This window comes from Colias croceus, chromosome 12, assembly GCF_905220415.1.
Source record: "Colias croceus chromosome 12, ilColCroc2.1".
Lineage (NCBI taxonomy): Eukaryota > Metazoa > Arthropoda > Insecta > Lepidoptera > Pieridae > Colias > Colias croceus.
The window spans coordinates 5,025,235-5,047,170 of record NC_059548.1 but is presented as its reverse complement, the minus strand read 5'-3'; the positions used below and the strand labels follow the sequence as shown (position 1 = coordinate 5,047,170).

The window sequence follows — 21,936 nt, the reverse complement described above, 5'->3', positions numbered from 1 at the left end:
CGTACTTTTACAGCTATATTATTGTAGTACATAAATAAATAATAGAAACACTTGAACAACAATTGAATAGAATTTACAATTCAATCTTCAATCCCAGACCTCGCTGTGCCAACTAGACGATCCTCACTAACAAGGGATTATCCAATGTATATTGTATACCTATCTAATAGTATTTATCTACGTAAAATAATAAATATCATTGAAATGTTTGATTTATTGCTGTAATAAAAGTGAAAAAATTGAATATAACAGCGTGATGAAGGGACTTTAAAATATTTAATTTAACTTCTTAAAAAAAAGAGGTTTTCAATGCGACTGTTTTTTGTGTCTTCATCTCAGAACGAACTAGAATAAGTTAACCGATTGATTATAAGAAAATCAAAACTTACCTATCCCTAGTAATATTATAAATGCGAAAGTAACTCTGTCTGTCTGTCTGTTACGCTTTCCCGCTTAAACCTATCAACCGTTTTCGATGAAATTTGGCACAGACAATCTTTAGACCCTGAGAAAGAACATAGGCTACCTTTTATTGCGAAATATGTACGGGCGAAGCCGGGGCGGACACTAGTAGTTTAATAAAATAGAAACATGTAGTCTACTTAAACGTACTTTACAGTCTACGTCGTCTTCGTCGTAGCACTTTAGAAACTTGTTATCTATTATACTTTACAATAAAGTTAAAGTTTTTTGTTTGTTTGAACGTGCTAAGCTCAGGAATAAAATCTCAGTTAATATATGATGGTTAGGTATAGCTGAAGTTTCACGTTATAAATATCGACTCATAAAAAACATATTCTATAGGTACATCATTTGAATGCCAAATTTTTCGCGTGATTACGTTTACCGAACTACAGAAGTAAAAATTTATTTCACAAATAACTTTTATACCGTAACTGGGGAGGTTTTTGTGCAAAGTCAAATGGAATGCTTGCATGTTAAATATTATTTTGGGTTCCATCTATTAGTAGTGGTAAAAGATGAGAAAAGTTTAAGAACTTTATACAACGAAACATTGGTAATTTGCCGATACTAAAAATAAAATCAAAAATAAAGTCCTCAAGTTTTCTGTATATGTATAATTGGTGTATGGGGGTGTTGCTCTTTCATTGTTATGAAAAATGGAAAATTTAATTTCATATGCAGTCGCAGATTCTGACGAAAACTTGCAGGCGACTTTTGTGGTTTTATCTGATTGTTCTTACATGTTGATCGCGTTATAAAAATTCAGACGGTAATGTAGAAGTTACCTAAAAACCATTTATAAAATAATGAAAAGTTATATCAACATAGATTCACACTTGAGTCTTGACCCAATTTTGCACAGTTAAATTCCAATTGAAATGTATGCGTATCACATTCCTTTTACAGTTAACGTCAAACTAACAATACAAGAAATCAGTACCTAATAAAATTTCCTTTTTTAATATCCTGTTGAGAGTTAAAAGCATTAAATGTCACTATTTCTTTCAAAATGTAATTTGTATTGACTTAACAACCTGAAGGAAATTGAAGTCGCCTTTATAGACATGCTATTTATTTTAGTCGGCGCAAAAATACTAGGTTGTTGGGTCACATTCAAGGTATTTGTATTGCGTAGGAAAACTCTACACTGTATATTATAAAGCTGAAGAGTTTGTATGTTTGAACGCGCTAATCTCAGGAACTACTGGTCCGATTTGAAAAATTATTTCGGTGTTAGATAGCCAATTTATCGAGGAAGGCTATTTGTCATTGCGCTAAGACCAACAGGCGTGGAGCACTGCGGGTAAAACCGCAGGGCACGGCTAGTGTAAAAATAAAGATATAAAGTGAAACGCGTTTGAATTCTGTAATTGCTCAGAGAGAGTGGAGTAAAGCTTTCCACTACACTATGAGAATGATACAGTACTGAAGAAGCCGTTTTAAGTACATTGTTTGAAGTAAATGGGGCGGAAAAAGACTAAGCGCGAACTGAATAATATTAATCTGTACTTTGTCTTGCTTTTCAGGTGTTATTTGAAAGACGTAAAAGGTGTAATTTAGTGAAATTTTCTATTTTCGTCGTTATTATATGAATAAAATACATTTTTGGTGTAAACTTGATGCATTTAAATATCTACTAATGGTCACTATGACATAGTTACTGAAGTGAGAAACTGAGTAGAGAACCATCTTATCGAAGTTTTATACTGTTTTATTGTTTAATTATGTCGTACTAGCTTTCCACCCGCGGCATCGCCCGCGCAGTCAAAGCAAAACCCGCATAGTTCCCGTTCCCGTGGGATTTCCGGGATAAAACCTATCCTATGTCCTTTCTCGGGTATCAAAATATCTCCATACCAAATTTCATGCAAATTGGTTCAGTAGTTTAGGCGTGATTGAGTAACAGACAGACAGACAGACAGAGTTACTTTGACATTTATAATATAAGTATGGATGTATGTACATATTTATATAATTTTAAACGGCAATACCATAAATTATACATATATTACATCTATATCCACTTAATTTCTTATGCAGTACTTTCTATTTTATAAAGCAAGCAAAATCGTTGCTTGTTGCAATCTCCATCCATCACATTTGAAGTTTCTGTTATGAAATTATAATATTGAACTATTATTATAAATTGGAACTATCAATTTCGTGTTTATTCATATTCCAATATAGCTTAGTTAAATAAGATAAAGGATAAAGGAATATATTTATAGAAAAATAGTAAATTCTCGAATGGAATGCAAACCAAGTTAAATTAGTTTATTTACTAATTTTGTTTTGACCGACAATCGCTCATAAAGAAATATAAAATTTGCGGGCTTGTTTTTGTTCTATTGAACATAATATAACAACAACAAATAAAAATGTTTGCGTATTTTTATCATTCAAAACACATAAACAGAACACAGATAATTTTATAAAGTAATCCCATACCACACGTCTACGTAAATAACAAAACTATCCATTCTAATCACGTAAGAGCTTAAATTATTAATTTATTTCAATATTTATAGTTGATTTTATTTAGTCATTTTTGTTCATTTTAAAGAGTTCCTACTTACCTGAAAAATTTAAACAAATTACACATATCCAATTAATGTTAAAAACGAAAATGTAGGTAATATAAAACAAATAAAGAGCACAACAATTCTTGAAATTGTTTCACGTAAAATATTCCGAAAGCCGCAATTAATTACGTGCAAGATCAAACAATCCAAGTAGCATCTCAAATAAAAATATTCAAAAAAGCAAAGACAAAGTTTGTGTCATAAAACTTTGAGTAACAAGTTATTAAAATGACTCGGAACATCGCCTCAGCGAAACTCTTGGGAGGTTTTGATTAGGTGAGATCTAATAAAAAAACTTTTTCAACTTCCACAGCTCTAATTAAAGTGAATTCAAATAAGGACAAATTAATCGTGAAATAGGGAGAATTGACGCTATAATCAGACTGATATTTATAATATTCTTATACAGCCTTTAGCATACGGCCATGCTAGGTCCATGTTAAACACCTATTTGTGTTGTCTATATGTTCTAGATATATAAAAGAGAGTGGTGTTAGATTCACCACTTATAACGTATTGCTGAAGAGATATCGAATACGATTTTTATTTTATTTGTCTCCGAAGCAAGATTTACTCTTTCATATTTTCTATTTTACTTAAGAGGAGCAGGAGTATAAAATAAAATTTACAAGTGAAGACAATCATTATTATGTATGTACAACTATTGAAACGCTACAACAATTTTCGCGTTAAAAGACTCGCTTATTCCAATACCATTATACCATTCAAAGGCTGATCAAAAATTCAAAAGCTATTACTTTCGCAATATCGCTAAATGCTGTTTACACACAAACATGTGACTCGTAGTTCGAGAATTTTCTATTGTAGGGAAACTAATGATTCGAATATATTGAAGTTCTCTATACTTAAATATGTATATTCGTAAAAGTTGTTGTTTGGTAAATAAATGGTTAATATTTTATTTATCTATCAAAGTTCGTCTAAATGTAGTGCTAGAAAAAGTTAAGTAAAAATAACTTGAAACCTACTGGTTGAAAGAAAACACTTCCATTACTTATGATAATTTAAAAGTTACCTTTTTCTCATTTCAAGTAAGTTGATAGAGACGGAATATTTATTAAAATTATTAAAATATCAAAGTTAAGTAGATATTTATATAAATAGAATCTTTTAAATTCAAGTGAATTTGTAGTTTTGTTACTACAAAGATAGAAGTATCCTTTAATTCATTTGCGAGTTTTATCTACTGTGGTAGCTCTTCAAGTATATACTTAGTTGTATAGTTTAATCAAAGTTAAAGCATGTCGATGAGAAACTCTTCTTAAAATGTTTTCTCATTTCTTAGCGAATATATTGCTTCGAAAACATTTTTAAGAAATGCAAACAATTTCTACTTCGATCATAAATTTATTATACAGTGACTTTAGATTATTTTCTACTATCGTGATTTATATTCAAAGAAAGTTGTGCATATAAAGTATGAAAAAATATAGAAGTTTAGTGTGATCATAAAAGTGTGCATTTTAAATGAATCGCATATTTTCGCTTTAGCCAAGATGAATAAAACTAAGTAATCATTTTATTTTTGAATCTACTATTTATTACGTTATCTCGTTATATCAAATATTACTACGTTATACATCCCTTGTAGAAATGTTAGTTAACTAAATCTAAAATGACAATCTTTAGATAAAAAGACAACTAGGTATCTACAATGATAATAAATCTATCACAGTCTTAAGAGTTTACTTCGTTTAATCCACATGTGATCAACTAGTTATGACAACTTTTTAATAAATGTACGAAAAATATGAACAGCGTATAGCTTTTTTCCATAGTGGTGTTGACGTGACACGCTAGTTTCCATTTACATGCCTAATTAGTTGGCAGCGCGCCAAGAACTTTGTACACGTCTGCCGTGCCCTTGATTGGCGATGGGATCTTCAAACTATATGTCACCAATCACTATGGGCATTTTTAATCAACTAGAAAAAAGAAGGGTTTTGTTATTCGAGTGTATGTACACAGCCCAAAGCGGAATGAAACCGCTGGACGAATTTGACTTACGTGTCGTTGTAATTATTAGAACTGTGGTAGTAACATAGGCTACTTAAATTAACAGTTTGTTTTATGCCTGCTATCTTTTCGCTTCCCCGCATCGTATATATGGAGGAAAACCCAATGGCAATGAGATATTCCACCGTGGTAAAAAGTAGCCTATTTGATTGGCTAGCCTCTTAACTATGTCTAGATACAAAAATCATTCGATATAATCGCTCCGCTCCGTTGCCACGTATAAGAAGGACAAACACTTTTTCATTAATAATTATCAGTAAGAAGAAATGGGAGATGATTCGGCAAGATGATATTAACTCTTATGAGTCATTAGCTGTTGGTTCATTTACTCGTAATTAATGTTTAATTAACATTGTGTTTGCAAAGTCACATCGAGATGTTAATGAAACGCTAACTGTCTCTGCGATTGAACTTTTTGGCGATATGCGTGGTTGCACAATATCATCATTTAATATATTGTGCAACCACTGAATTATATCCTTTAAAGAAAACGTAAAATAATGCGTTAGATTGCCTATAGTTTTTTTATACATAGATTGGTCGACGTTTGACCCCAGTCCCCACCTGATAGAAAGTGACGAGATGTAGAATAGGAGTGTTAGTAGTGTAGTTTCTATAGTGGAAAAAAATGAAAGTAGGGGGACATAAATGTAATCTAATTTTTTTTAAATGCACGAAATTCATATAGGTAGGTAATTCATAAGCTTTCATGTGGGATTTTTCTATTTGAATAACAAACGTATCTTATTATATTCTGATCTTCAATAAGATTTTGTAGATTTTTGCTTTTTATCCTTTTCTTTTGAACAATAAAGCCCTAAGAATATTAATATTATATTTGAACCATGACACCAACTGTTATAAATTCGTAAAATTAAAGCTTCCAACGACTGCATGTATTTTCAACATATTATTTAATATGCTATTAGAGACTTACCTACTAAGCAATTTGGAGTATCGAAAAACATACACAATCCAAAAATTCGATATCATTTACTCATTGAGTATGAAATAGTTCGCAATCTGCACTCAGATAACGAGATAGGTCCAGAATCAGTCTGCTGCTATTTATAACAAGTCAACTGACTCTTATCAACGATACTTCGATTGCATATTCATTTGATTCTAGTGGTATGCTCGTTGTTAAACTTGATTTGGAATTTGAGTAAGACTTGGGTTTTGTTACTTACCTGTATGACACTGCATTTTGAAAACATATATCATAACTATCTAGGTAGTAGGTATGTCAGTTTTCTGGTTTGAATCTTATTAAAATATTTATTAGATACTAGCTTACCGCTCGCGGCTTCGCCCGCTTTCTCTAAAACGATTTGAGATTTAAACTAGTCTCTCAAGTTGGATTGAACTGCACATGGTGTGCGAATTTTATTATAATCGGTTAAGTGGTTTAGGAGTCCATTGAGGACAAACATTGTGACACGAGATTTATATATATTAAGATTATGTAGATTTTGATAAAATCTTTAAAAATTATTGAATAATTCATACGTTGTATACAATGTTTTTCTATAGTTAACTACACTTTATGCTGTCTATAAAAAACTCAAGGATAGGAAAAGATTAAAAGTAAATAGATAAGTTGCAACTTTTCAACTTCCGTATTACGGTTGTATAAAACTTTGCTTTTAGAGATAAAGCTATAGGTATGTTAAACAAATATTCTCTGGGGATTGCTATGATAAAAAAAGAAAATGTTTTAAATAGTAGTATTGTATGTGAAAATATTTTCAAAATAATCAATCGGAATTATACTTCGAAAATTAATAAACATTTAAATTCACAATGAAATATGAATTGAAAAACTTAGTATTTCTTGAAAAACAAAAATAAATAAAATAATAACAAAAATAATCTGCCCACTCTTATTTACACAAAACCCTAAACCGATCTGATATTATTCAATAAATACAGCTATAATCCGCAAATATTTGGCCATTTGGAACAATTGTTTGTATTGGAGTTGAAATTCCTTACCTTTGCCACCGCTGTAGGCTTATCCCGTCCTCTAGATACAAATATAATAATGGAATCATGGAATTTTCATCGGCTCTTAGTTGGCCGAATTATTGATATCTTACGGATTTATTTACCGACTTTGAAAAAGACGTTGTTATAATTTTTTTTTAATTACATATCTTCAAATCACATAATATGTAGATTGTAGATACTTTATGTCTCTAAATTGATTTATTTTTATTTGTTACACTTTTCTATGCTAGTTAATAATACAAATTACTTAAAACTAAAACTTATAGCTAGACTAGCACAGAGGGCGGTCTTATCACTAAAGAGTGATCTCTTCCAGGCAACCCACTGTGTGAAGTAATAAAGGAGGAGGTAGGTGAGAAGTACATAACTGCATAACTTAATAAATAATTGACTATAATATACTATTTAAGTAAAAGAACTAAATTAGTTCAATATTAGGTTGACAGGTTTTTCGTTTTTGAAAATTGTTGAAATAGATTTCCCTTTGAAAACAAATTATCCTAGAAAAGCGTCCTGTTTCGATAGATTTAAGTTGGTCGGGGAATAAGTGAGTATAATCCTCTTGTATTTTATAAATACGGAAGGGAAATGTTATTTTAGGCTGTCCTGAATACGCAATTTCGTAACCAGATAATAAGAAAACTTTAACGAAGAGTTTTACAAAACTTTGTAGTATTTTTTCCACAAGTTTTCATATGCTAAATTGTACTATTTTAGTTTATAATATACTAGTTGCACATAACAACTCCGCTCAGGTGAAGCTGGGATAAAAACAAAAATAAAAAATACCCTTTGTTTCTCACGAATAGCCTTGCTTGCTGCTGAAAGAATTTTTAAAATAGGTCCAGTGGTATATTTGTTACAAATATTCAAAAATACAGAAATGTTTTTTCCCTCTTTTCAAGTATTAGTATCGATATGGTTGACTGAACCATGGAAAAAAGGATGTAATGTTTATAAGAAAACTCCTTCTCTACTGTGTTGCCTTAAATTTAACAAATTATAAACCTGTGTTATAAACTGATACCTGCCTCAAGAACCACAATATCCATATGCAAAAACAGTATGAAAATTTCTACTGTTGAAGTGAAACTTCTTTAGGCGTATTGAGATTAAAATTTCAATGTCACGTCATGGCAATACCGTCATTTCATGAAGTAAGGCGAAGATTTTGGTGTCTTTGAATCACATTGAATCTTGCCTAAGAAGTTTCACTTCTGGCACGTGTGCTCAACACTCACGCTCTTTATATTTATTTATCGGAAACCTCTGTTTGTCCGCGATTCGGCAAACAGACAAACGCGGCGGAGATCTTGTTTATAATATTAATGACAAATATAAAAATTAAAGAGCACAAATATTGAAACAGCTGAAAATATTTACATATACAGCACTTTGGCACGAAACCTCTCCTAACTAATCCGGGTTGGTACGAAACAGTAGCTATTTGCTACCCGTCAAACTTTTAATTGAGCTGAAAAAGTCTGTGTTTGATGCCAGTCGGGATTTTAATCAGCTTTGAGGTACGAGTTTCACGCATTTACTTATTTGCCTAACAAGTCTTGAATTTTGTTTGATACACATTTGAAAATAAGAAACTTTTGCAAAAAAAAAGTGCATGGGCCTTGCACCTTAATCAATACTATGGTTTTGGCAAAGTTATTTTAATTAAATTTTACGTCTTAAAAAGTAATTGGGATTTTGTTGCAATTTGATGTCTAAAAATTATGTTTCGATGTAATGATACTTTTCGAACTGGTTCTAAAAAATATTATTATGGAATTTGACAATTGATAATTATTTGGCTTTTAAAGTTTTACTATGAATCTTTAATTATGTTTTAGTTCTTATTTGAATTAAAAATATTATCTAATTTAATGAACGTATAATTACTACTGAGTTTGAATAGACTAGGTACAGATGTTTCTAATTCCTTCCTTCCATTAAAAGCAGCTATTTAAATCAAATCTGCGTTTAACTGAACTTCTAAATCATTCCGTGATAAATCGCGACCGTTTCTAGCGACGGTAACAATGGAAGAAAATGAAATAAAGTTTGATCGAAACAAGGGGGTTAGCGTGACAGAATGATAGCCGAAAGCGCAACGTAAATGTGACCAATTATACTTGATTAATGGGATGTTCAATTCATTCGAAATTGACGTTAGTATACAGGTTTCTTTATTTGGAGGTCTATGTTCTTGATATGTTTTGAATCGGTTATATTGTGTTAGAGAGAGTTATTTAAATTGTTATATACACAGTTGACAGATATATACTACGTACAATTTGATTAATGTGATGTTCAATTCATTCGAAATTGACGTTAGTGTGCAGATGCCTTTATTTGAAGGTCTTCTCATATTATGTTTTGAATCAGTTATAGTATTATAGTATTGGAAAGGGTTTTTTACATAGTTATATTCTATTCTAATTGGTCTTTATCAGTAACAATTTTATTGAATATTGATTTAGGTATAACTACACACTGATTACTGAATATGTTTTCGTTTTGGATTTTAATTATTAGATATACTTTATCATTATAACAGATAAAATACTTAAGTATATATTATTTTCTATCAGGCATAATTTTATCGAACCATACATTAAGTAAGTAATAGTCTATGCCGTGGCCGTCCTTCTATAGTGACGATTCCAAATCGGAATTCCAACCGAATCTCTATTTCCAAATCGCTTTTCCCAGTTTAATTATTTTCAACGCAGGCCAAAATACGAGGAACGGTCCTATTTATTTATTTATCCCTTGAACCTGTCTCTTTTTAAAACAAAAATTCTAAATATTTATAGCAAAGGGGGACTAGACGGAATTAAGAACAAAAGTTGTAATGACACCTCTCAAGTTTCTTTTCGTCTAGATCTCAGTGTTAACGATTTTCTTAATGCTATTCAAACTATTTACTACGAAAATTGATATAATTTAGAAAATTGAGTACTTTTGGAAAAAAAAACAAACCTTGAAAGTAGGTGCGCTTCATCGGGTAATTTAATGATACTTGATGAAGTACGTAGTTTCTACAAATATAATTTCATAATTGATTCGAATGTATTTTTACAATCGACATGCAGCGAGTTATAAAATTGAAGCAATTTTCGAAATGAACAAATTTTTCGCATGAAAAAAGATGTTCAATATGTTGTGAATGTAAGAATGGCCTCTGCAGGAAAATGCAAATTTCCGATAAATAAAACGTAATTATAAATGCTTAAACGTAAACACAGTGTTGTAAAAACACTGTATTAATTCACTTACATTAATTTATAAGACATGCGTCGGCCGCTTTTTCTAGCATGAATTTTTAATGTTAATGAAATTATTTCGTCGGCATCGTATGGTCTGAAATATTATTTTAAACTGCCTATTTAATGATAAATAATGAGCAAAGAGCCTTTAAATTAAGAAGATTATTTTTTCTAGAATTACTTATCTAAAATTATCAAAGACTTGTTAAACTTTTTCAGCGCACTTTCTTCGAAGCAGGTTTATTCATAGACACGTATCCAGTTATCTGTCGCCGTAAAAGTTGGGAATTCAATATAGATCCGATCTGTTGGACAATTTGCGGAAAAACCCACGTGTAGGCACGGACTGCAAGCTATCTCGGCTGTATTGAACGTTCGTGATTCTACAGGCGATACCAGTATTGCCTACGTTATGTAACATAGCTGTTATCACACGTTCAGGCGTTATTTTTATTAGAATACATTAGCACCGGGCGTTTTGCGTACCGTATCGCATGTTTTCATTTCATTATGGGGAATTGCGAAGTTATTTTGTGCGTACTTTGCTTTGAGGTTATTAGTTCTGGTTTTGCGCGTAAATAATGGTTTTTTAATGTATGAGTACGGCTAGGAAAGGAGGAGTAAGTAAGTACAAAATCAAAGACTTAATTCACTAATTGATAGTTCATAGATTATTATAAATACCTAGACGAAGACAAGTGTCGATAATATTATCGTAACGTATGGTACAAATATAATGTTATATCTAATACTAAATTAGATTTAACTGCCTCTTCCTTGTTGCCAAAGGTGCTCAATCATGCTGCTGACAATGTTAGTTTACCCTCGTGGTTCGAAAATCAAATAAAGCATTCTTGGGCCTGAACCCTCTCAATACGTATCGGAGACACATTACACAATGTGATCGAATAAATACAAATATTATTAGTTTTGCACACACACGCATATGGACACACAAGCACATGCCCATGCACACACTGACGCCAATAAAAAAATTAATAAGTATGTAAAATTCTCGTGTCACATTATTCGTTCCCATACTCCTCCGAAACGCCTGGACATTATTCTGATAAAATTTTGTGTGCATATCGTAGGTCTTTTCATATCCCTAAGTGAAAATAATAAGGCAGAACAACGTTTTTCGGGACAGCTTTTCTAATATATAATATATTCCTATCAAATGAAAGGGAGATATTTCCTACATCCACGGACGCAACCTTTAACTTCGTCAACAGAACGTGATAGCTATCACTATACTATATTGATTTGAAATTGACACTAATGTTAGGAGATCCTAACAGAGGCAATCACTGAGGCGATGATATTTACTTAAATACAATCAAACTACTCCAATCACTTCTGCTTACCTAGTGGTTGCACTTTACTCAACCGTGTTTGTTGGTCGTCGTTCAGCTATTCCAGTCTAATAATATAATATTTAATTCATTTGCTATTATTATTTATCTAAAAAGCTCTTAGAGAATATTATTTTATTTATAGCATCTAATCTCTATATTTAGGATAAATAATAAATATGTATTATTAATCATAATTTCGCCACAAGCCTGTAAGTACTTAAGCTGTAAGTTAAGCTGTAAGTACTTCAAATAACACTAGCAGATAGAAACTACGTATTTTGTGTTCACAGTATTTGCAGAAACAGTCATTATTTTATATAGAGACATACTCTTCTTCCTCCTCGTATGCAGGTCAGCCCTAATATCATAATCATATTCTGAATAGGTCTCTAGACATCTCATAGAATGGATGTAAAAATAATGTTTGTAATTTATCAAGTATGTCCCTTAATAATGGTGAGATAATATTTTATTGCTTAGCGAACGCTTTTCATAGATAAGTACCTTAATAAAAATAATAATTTTGATCGTTTTACTGTCGTTTTATTAGCAAATTTATTCGCCACGCATTTAATTTTCATGTTATAAAAACGTTACATTTCAATTTTTAATACCAACGCATTTAACAGAAACGATAATTTTATATGAATGCAAGAAAAATACATGAGTGTAAAAAAGAGATAATAAAATAGAAATATATCGCTAAATAGAATCTCCCGTGAGGTGTGAGTTAAATTAACCATTAGCTTATTGAAGTAAAGACGGATAATATAAAAATTAATTTCATTTACTTTCGTTCGGGTCGTTAAATGTTTTATGAGGGTGCGCGAAACTCTTACTTTGGTAAGACGTGTCTATAAAGTTTAGGGTTTATTGGTGTAAATAAAATGTAAGCTGCCTTCGTCCTATATAGTTGTCAGTCGATGTATAATGCACTGGATTTTATTTCTTCACGTTTTTACTCAAGCATGGTTTTTATACGGAGACTTTTCCTAGTTCATACTTATCTCACGTTCGTAAAAGTTACTAGCTTTTTATTGATGTGACTAAAAAGCTTTCTAGGTAGGTACAAAGTATATTTAATATTACTGTTTGTAACAAAAGTAAGTTTACTTTTTTTCCTTTATAAGATAAAGTACAGTATGTAGGTGTTTGGTAACATTGTAATAAAGTTTCGAATCCTATGTTCCCAGTTCCCACTATTAATATACTCTTCATGTTATCAGACTTCTTTATTAAATTCTATTCGAGTTATACTTCAGTGAATTTATACATGTTTTTCACAGCATTTTTATCTTCATTCTTCCCATTCAAGAAACATGAACAATCCGATTTGCTTTCAAGTCCTCGTTATATATTTGACATCTCTCTTCGAAAGTGTTTGCAAGTAAAGAATGTGACCCCTATGTAGAGAGCTTGAATTGTACTACACTATAAAGTATACGAATTATACATATTATATAACAGTAGGCGTAAAAACCTCGTAAGTTGTTTAATACATTTATGAAAGTGAATAATGTAATTATCCGCGTACATAATATCTAAACTTATAATATATATTACTACATCAATTCCCTAGGTATTTAACTGATATTTTAATTAAATTCCCTTTATTTAAAATGTTAACCTACACAAACAGTGCATAGAAACTAAACTAGCTTAAATTTTGTCTTCTTTGGGTATAATGGTTAACCTTTTAACCGTAACAATGCCAAAGCACTTTCCATCATAATATAATTGAGGTTCAAGATAATCATAACAACAATCGCATGAATCAAACAAGTCGAAACTTTTAGAAACAAATATACGTTTAATTTATCACACGCTAAGGAACGATTAGTAAAGTTAAATTCTATCGCGAAATGAATGAAAAAGTTTCTTTTGTTATTGTACAATTCTGAGGGATCGATAGATGTTATACTTCCTCCGAAGATGAATATTTCAGGACTTGTTTCTTGTTAACCGCATTTTTGCCTAAATGGGATGTAAGAAGTACCTACATAAATTATAAAGTAGTGATACATTTATAAAGTAGGTACCTACAATTTAAAATGCGAACTCTGATGGTGTCTTACGTTTCTATGCATGTGCATCAGCATATGCAAGCAAATGCAAGCCCACAACAATATTAATTTAAATCTCAAGCTGGACTTGTGAATCATACACAAGCTTCTTCTTCTTTATTTATTAGTATCTGTGTGTAAAATTTTCTCACAAATCCTGTGAACCATAAAAGAGTAGATCGTATTATGAAAGCACTCATACATCGTCTTATTTTTTTTAATAGTAGTAGTAGAATAGCAAGAAGATAGAGATATCAATTAATTTTTTTTTTTTTGGAAGTGGGAGTCGAGCATGCTTCGGCACGAATTGGGCCACGCTCGCACCGGGGAAGGTACCACACCCTCACAGAATATCGGCGCCATAGTGACAGTTTACTGTCGCGTTCCGTACGGTGAGTGAGGGGTCCGGAGGCCCACATCCCTTCCCATCCCCTACCCATCCTCTCCTTCCCTATCCTCATTCCCTCCCATCCTCGCCCCTTCTCCCTAAATCCTTCCAAATCCCTTTGAGGATAGCAACACATCCACTTCCCAGTGGAGTGGATGCTTATGGGCGGCGTGTATCGCTTAACACCAGGCGACGCGTCTGCTCGGTTGCTATCCTATAGCATAAAAAAAAAAAAAAAAAAAAAAAGTGAAGCCAGGGTGGACTCCTAGTTGCATACAAACCCATCAAGGAAGTGTTAAGTAGGAACTACATAATTGTTGTTTGTGTACGTCCATCACTCGCCTAGCCGCTCTAATTGACGTACAGAATACGGTATTAAATTAATTATTCACGTATATAAGAAAACATTTTCTACAACTTTATATATTATTATTTTTTTTGGTAAATATTTTACTATTCATAATTATTTTTTAATACCTAATTTATATTTCAGACTTCTTTGAGGTTCGCATTGAAATATGAAAGAAAATCTATATTTTTTTAAGGTCGTGAAAAATATTAACTTATACTCTGAAAATATTAAAATACGCTCTATAAGCTCTTTGTAGATCGCTATAAATTAAATAAGAATTAAATAAATAATTTTATATTTAATTTTTCTGCGTCAATAATCTGAAAAGAATGATAAAGTTTTCAAAAGGTTTAAATTCAAACTACCTACGACATTCAACCAAGGAGAAATGTAACGTAGCTTTAAAAATGCAACATTGTCTGTCTAAAGGTCAGACTGAAAACTTTCTCCAAAATACAATGCAAGTCTCATAAAAAATTCGTCGACATAGTTGCTTGCATAGTACCTCTACAGAACAGTTTTGATTATAATATAGATATATAATAATATAGATATTCGAAAATAACAGTAATTTTTTAATAGGGAAGAAGAATACGATTTACATTTATTTTTTCATAACACAATTATGCTGTGTTTTAAAATTTTGTAAGCAAATAAACCAAGTACATAAATAATTGTTTCGTAAAATATCTAATAAAACAAAATAAATCGCTAAAATAAAGTTGGCAAAGCGATTAGTTTATATTAGTTTTGACTTACCCAAAGGCCGCTATCGTTGATACGCAATTAACAAAAACTAATTCTTTAAACAGGCTTTCGTTAAAGAAAGGCTAAGGCTCTTAAAAGTTAAATGGCTCTTTTCAGTTTTGATTAAACTAAACAGAGCGTCTGATTGCGGACCTCATTAATTTCGACGAAGCTCCATCGAAGTTATAATGGCCTCTTAGCTTGAAATGTTATCGGCGAAATCTCAAGCCCTAGAAATTGTGCTGTTTTCTTTATAATTTCAGTGACCCCGTTACTCTGGGACTTTGCGAACGAAAGGATTTATTTGATGTTTATTATGCATGTCAAGTTAAATATCTCATTAGAGAATATTGACATGATTTTAAAAGAGCAACAGCTATGGAGTTTCTTGCCGGTTCTTCTCCATAGATACTGCTTTACGAATCGGTGGTAAATGTTAAAAATATGACGATTCAAAAGTGCTTCTAGAAGAAGTCTAATTGAAAAAGTAAATGTTTGAGATGGAGTTTGAGTACTGTTCTATTGTATATTGTTTACAGACTGAAAGGTTTTTAAACCCCCTAAAAATAAAATAAAATACAAAGCGTGTATTTCATACGTAAATGCACATTCCAAACGGATTTGTGAATCCATTAGTGTATTTTTAAATGAAATAGTGTTTTTATGTTGAATTATGTTATTTATTTCCATGTGAACTTTTATGTGAATATTTTCTATGGTATCAACCATCGATATTAACCAGGAATCGAACACAAATTATTAAACATGTCACAAACATGGCATACATGAACAACTAGACGTTTAATAATTAGATTTAATTATAAACAAAACAATTGCGCCAATTCCATTTATATTTACTTGGCAAATATTAATTTGCAACATTATGTCCTCAATTAGATAACAAGTCAAAGTCGTGACGTGCTCTGACGTTGTTAAATTAACTATTGTAGCCGTGAAAACATGCTATTGTCTTAGAACAGAGATAATTGTCAAGCTTTTGTGCTTCGAACGTCTTTGTACGTTGTTAGCTTGACGACCCGATGACGCCTTGTTCTCTTAGTTTGTGACCTTATTATGGATCCACGTATGACCATTGATGAATAGTTACAAGGAATAAGTCCAATATACATCTTTATATATAGGTATATTAAAATAGAGAGCGGAAAGGTGCGGTAGTACCTAAATGGCTTAAATCAAATATTTTCAATTTGCTGTACTATTCCAATAGTAGGTAGAAGGTACCCTTGAAACACAGAGTGAAATCTGAATATTGACAAGACTGTCCTTCAAACATTTCTGTCAAAAAACTTCTATAAATATTCATATTATCATTTAATATAAACTATCTGTAATTGGCGTATTGTTATCATTAGTACGTTGAATGAATAGAAATTATATTCATTTTAAATTTTTATATCAGTGAAATGTAGGTGGTGTCCAATAAATAAATTTCCATAAACGAAAGCGTGCAGGTAGGTCACTAGTTTATGTACAAGTGTCATAGAAATTTACTGTTTGTAATTATGTTTCGTAATGAAGTCATACGTCGTTTACACGTAATAATTATATTCCATAATGAAGTCATATTTTGTTAGTTTCTAGTTATCGTTCCATGAATATTACTTCACTAATTACATTCGGACAATATACATTTATACTATACACAATATTTTAGTTGTTTAATCGATGGGAGTCGATTGATAATAATCGTAAAATTATAAAAGTAACTAAAGGGATAACCAGCTTTAGCATTTAAAAATAATTTAAAATTTGATATCTGAGAATGGCGCGTGTTGCAAAAAGCTATCTATAATGTGACTCCAACACAGTGATATATATATATATATTTTTTTTTTCATTTAAGACCAGTCGTTCCTTTATAAGCGCGTTTAACTGAATGAATTTTTCTGCCTTACAACACAAGTATACACGTACACAACACAATATATTTTTAGAGGTTTAACACTTATAAATAATAAGACTAGTTATTAAATATTTATTTTCCATTGTTCCAGAGCGATTGAACGTCCTATACGAGAGGAATTGGACAAGGCTGGTCCACGAGCAGCTCCGAAAGTTTGAAACCTCGATCGTAGCAGCGGCGCGGAAGACAGACGCACATGTATTGGCGCTTGAATCCAAGTGGACCTTCTCTGGCGCGCTGATATACTGCATCACGCTTATTACTACTATAGGTATGGTGTTAAAATGGGAATTGTTTATTGATTTTCTCAATTTTTGTTTAAATATCATCTCAATATATAGGACTGTTTTTCCATTCAAAAATACATGAACGAAAAATGATACAATGCGAATAAATGGGTTAATCATAAAGAACGTGTTTAAAGTATGTATCACGATTCTGTTTAGTGCTGTTTGTGTGCTTAATGGTGATATTCTGAGGACAGTCGTTAATTAAATTTATTCCGTTTTGAGAGTATCCAAATAATGGACGGAGTTAATATATTAATTAAAAGTGTGATTGTACCTGTTATACGGCTGATAAAGCTGTATACTTATAGAACCATAAAGAAAATATTTGGTTATTTATCTTTAGGTTTTTTTTTTTTTTAATATGAGAGTAGGCAAACGAGCATAGGAATGGTAAGCACAGCCCATAGGCATCTACAGACGTGTCCGAAGAAGTGTTGCCGATTTTTTTTTAGGTTGAAACAAACCCTGTCAAATATTTAAAATGTTTGAAAATATAGTGTGTAAAGTTTTGTGCCAATCATTTTGTTTTTTCAATTTCCAATTCAAATGAAGTGTAAGATGTTATATTTAAGTTGTAGATATGATATTTTATAGCTTTTCCATGAATGCTTGAATGAAAAACACATGTATGCGATAAATAAATACGAGTTTAACTTTTTCTTTGTTACTAAGAACTTCCAAACGTAATGTTAACAAAATTTACGACAAAACGCAGGAAGATTTATAAATAACAAAAGCTTTATTTTTACATCGAGGTTACGGCAACGTGTCACCAAGAACAGCAGCTGGTCGAGCTGCAACTGTAGCTTATGCAGCTGCAGGGGTGCCTCTGGCATTGGCATGCTTGGCGGGGCTTGGCGCATCACTGGCAAGGCTGGCGCGACTTGCCTGGCTGAGAGCTACCAACAACAAAGTGCCCAATAATTGGAGGAAGGATGAGGTAGTTTAATCGTGGTTGTTTTGAATTAGAGGAGCAGGATAGTCCTTTTATCTCTTAACGAGGAATTTGTTGAATGTTTCTCTTATAGACTTTTCTAAATGCGCAAGCAGAAAATATGTATCTGTGTTGTTATACGAGACTTTTTATTATGAATTGATTGACTGTGTAGGTAAATTGTATGTTATAAAAAGTTTTTTTTTAATGCTATTTAAATTATATTTAAGTATTTGATAATACAAAGAATGTTAGAATAATGCAAATGCGTTGAATATAATAACTTCTTTCGTAGTAAAATACGTAAAGGACAGGGAATTATGATAAGTACATAGTCACCGAAGCGAAGTACGCTTAAGATTAGAGGATCAAAATACACAATAATATTTCTGTATCTTTTTCCCTTTTGCGGAGTGTTTTGGAGTAAATTACTTCGGAATTATCCTGCTTTTCCATTTAGATCTTCACACTGATAAAGGTAGTCATATTTCATTACCTACTTACGTGCTATAATTCCAAAAATGAATATAATTGCTAACTTTAGTAATTAATAAAACATAAATTTAGCAATAGTATTAATTAGATTTCCTTGTTTATGTGATAAATCAACGTGATACATAGACCAAACTTTTCTTCTCAGATGGAAAATCACTTCCAACTTCACGAACAGCAGCGGCTTCTTCCTCAGCCAATAGAAAGCAATCAGTACACATCGTTTCCACCTCGAAGCCACCGGTCTCCCGGAACTGTGAAGGCAAGAGCTGGAGACAGGGGCCAGTACTCGCAGGTCTTCGAGAAGGCGCCAGCAAGCCCGCGATCTGCTACATTGGGACGAGTGAAGCGTAGTGCCTTTGTTGAGGGTAAATTTTTGAAATATTATCCTATACATTTCCTGTATAAAAAGTTAAATAAAATCTAATTACCTTTTGGATGCATGCTGCTCTTGCTGTTTCCCGTCTTCATCTGTACATTGTCGAGATTTGACGTACTAACTGATAAGCCTTCGTGACATCATCGCACAACACTTGAAGATTACAGTTTACGATACTATAAAATATACAGACGAATATTCATAATTAGACAAAAATATGTATCTTTGTTACAGAACCCAATACGTCATCATCACAAACACAAACATTAGACAGGAAGAAAACTATGGGCAATACGAAGTGCATGGCCACAGTGCACGGGCCAGGGAGGGGAAAGGGGAGGATTATACAAAGACCACGTGGAGCAGTTATCGAACAGCTTATAGCGGAGGAGTGTGGAGAGGTTATACATAACAGAAGCCATGAGGACCTTGATGATTCTGAAGATGCTGATGAATCGTAAGTTGTTAGATATGAAAAATTCAATTTGAAATTAAAGTAAATATCAAAATATATTACGAACAGTATGAATTTGTACTCCCGAGTCATAAAGTTTAAAGTTATCATGTTCAAGGATTTCATCATGCTGATAAATAATTGAAAAATATCTATGTTTAATGATAATCTATTTTTAGGATCTGTCCTCACGATACACCATCACGAGTGCCTTTAATATGGAATGAAGAGAACCACAAACAGAAGAGTTGCGCTGTTCCAAGCAGTAGTACAGCTGTCAGCATTCAAAACCACAGCCACAGCATCGAGCACTGCCACATACCCGTTGGTATCGTCCTCTGCCTCTTATTAGGGTACATCTTCATCGGCGCCGCCATTTTCTCCGCCTGGGAAAACTGGAGCTTCCTCGACGCCGCCTACTTCTGCTTTATCGCCTTAGCAACTATCGGCTTCGGCGACTTTGTTCCTACCAGTTTTCTTACTTCCAAACCCAACGCAGAGTACTCCAAAAGTGAATACATTCAAATGATCGCGTGTTGTGCTTATCTTGTTTTTGGACTTATATTAATAGCGATGTCGTTTAGTCTCCTACAAGATGAGGTTGTGGCGCGGTGTTCGCAACTAGCCAGCAGCTTAGGCCTGTCTCGTCAATGACATTACGAGAAGAGCGAATGTAGCTCGACCGACAATCACTTGAGAATGTTATGATCATTGTTGTGAATGCATTTTATTGTCCAGTATAATTGGATGTGTTTAACAATATTAAATTTCGACCGTGTATATTTTCTTGTTATCCTTCTATCATAAAATAGAATTATTTTCTCATATATCTGCATTTATCAACTGATTATAATTTGAATAATATTTGAAACTTTTTACGGACTTTATACTTGTTTGAGAGCGAGGAGAGATGGATGTAAATAATGTATATGTATAAATATTTATAAAAGCAAGGCTGACGTTGTAATAAAACAATAAAATTGTGTGAATTGTAATTGTGTTTTATTGCTAATCCCATAATGATTAATGATACCAAAATATACTCATAGTCAGTCGTAGGTACAACAATTTGTTAGTTTCATCCAAAATGTAGTCAGTCAAAACCTAAATCTAGTTTGCAAATACATTTCTAACCGCAGAATTTAGCAATGTCTGTTCTGTTACAAATGTAAATGACGAGGGATAAAAGAAGCTAACTAAAAGTCATTCAGTAAATATCCCACACTAGAGAAGATTAACCTAATTCCTCTTCTATTAGGATACGTGGGTCGGAATGGAACGACATGTCTTTATTTTGTGCACCGTAAAACCCAACGGGATGCTTGGATTAAGTTCGGTCTGACACGCTACGTATGTGAATTATAAGCACAGTCTAATTAATTTTGTATAATGTAGCAGTATAGTTAAAAGGCAATCTTTGCATACCAATCAACATTTTGGTAGTATAAAAAATTAAAAAGCTACAACACGCACCAGTTTGATTTTCCTTCGTAACATATTTTCTATTATAATGATCAGGTATTACCATTCTTAATATTAATAATGTTCTTCTACACTTTGGATGTTTGATTGTAACGAATAGGCTCATAAACTATAACTGGACTGATTTTAAAAATTCTTTCACCATTCGAAAGCTACGTTATCCACGAGTAATATAGGCTATATATTATTATCACGCTAAGACCAATAGTAGCGCAGCCACGCGGGTGAAACCGCGCGGCACAGCTAGAGTGAAATAAAAACTAAAGAATTCGTAACACTATCACTTAACTATAAGTTAGCTATTTCCAGATAGCACTACTGAAACCGACGGTTTTCATACATACAATTAAGTTGAACATTGACAGGATTTGTTTTATACCAAACATAATATGTAATAGAAGTAGTATACACATTACAAAAAATTCAAGATCAACCCATCAATTCAGCAACTTGTTATTCAAACTAGTAACAAAATATCACGGCCAATCCACCTGTATCCAACAGGCAACAGCGCTTTGACGAACTAAACTTAATAAAACTTTTGAATGCTGCGCTCGGCGGGGAACTTTCGTTGAATCGCTATATCAGACCTTAGCCTAACAAACCAAATCGAATTTCCATCGCGAGATATCTTGGGACTATTCAAGTGTATTTTTTTCTTTGATTTTTGAATATGTGAATATGGATGATAAAATCGCAACGAGGAATTTGAGTGA

General features: G+C 32.3%; 1 protein-coding gene across 2 annotated transcripts in view; it reads left to right on the top strand.

The window, feature by feature from the left end:
- LOC123696273 (TWiK family of potassium channels protein 7-like) overlaps positions 1–20,687 on the top strand; it is an 85,353-nt gene extending 64,666 nt beyond the window's left edge. For both annotated transcript variants that reach the window (XM_045642348.1, XM_045642347.1), the window contains 5 exons: positions 17,281–17,460; positions 18,235–18,419; positions 19,054–19,273; positions 19,519–19,741; positions 19,918–20,687. In XM_045642348.1, the coding sequence (XP_045498304.1) occupies positions 17,281–17,460; positions 18,235–18,419; positions 19,054–19,273; positions 19,519–19,741; positions 19,918–20,392 (1,283 nt within the window). In that variant the 3' untranslated portion in view covers positions 20,393–20,687. The remainder of the gene's footprint in view (positions 1–17,280; positions 17,461–18,234; positions 18,420–19,053; positions 19,274–19,518; positions 19,742–19,917) is intronic.
- Positions 20,688–21,936: the final 1,249 nt, after the last annotated feature.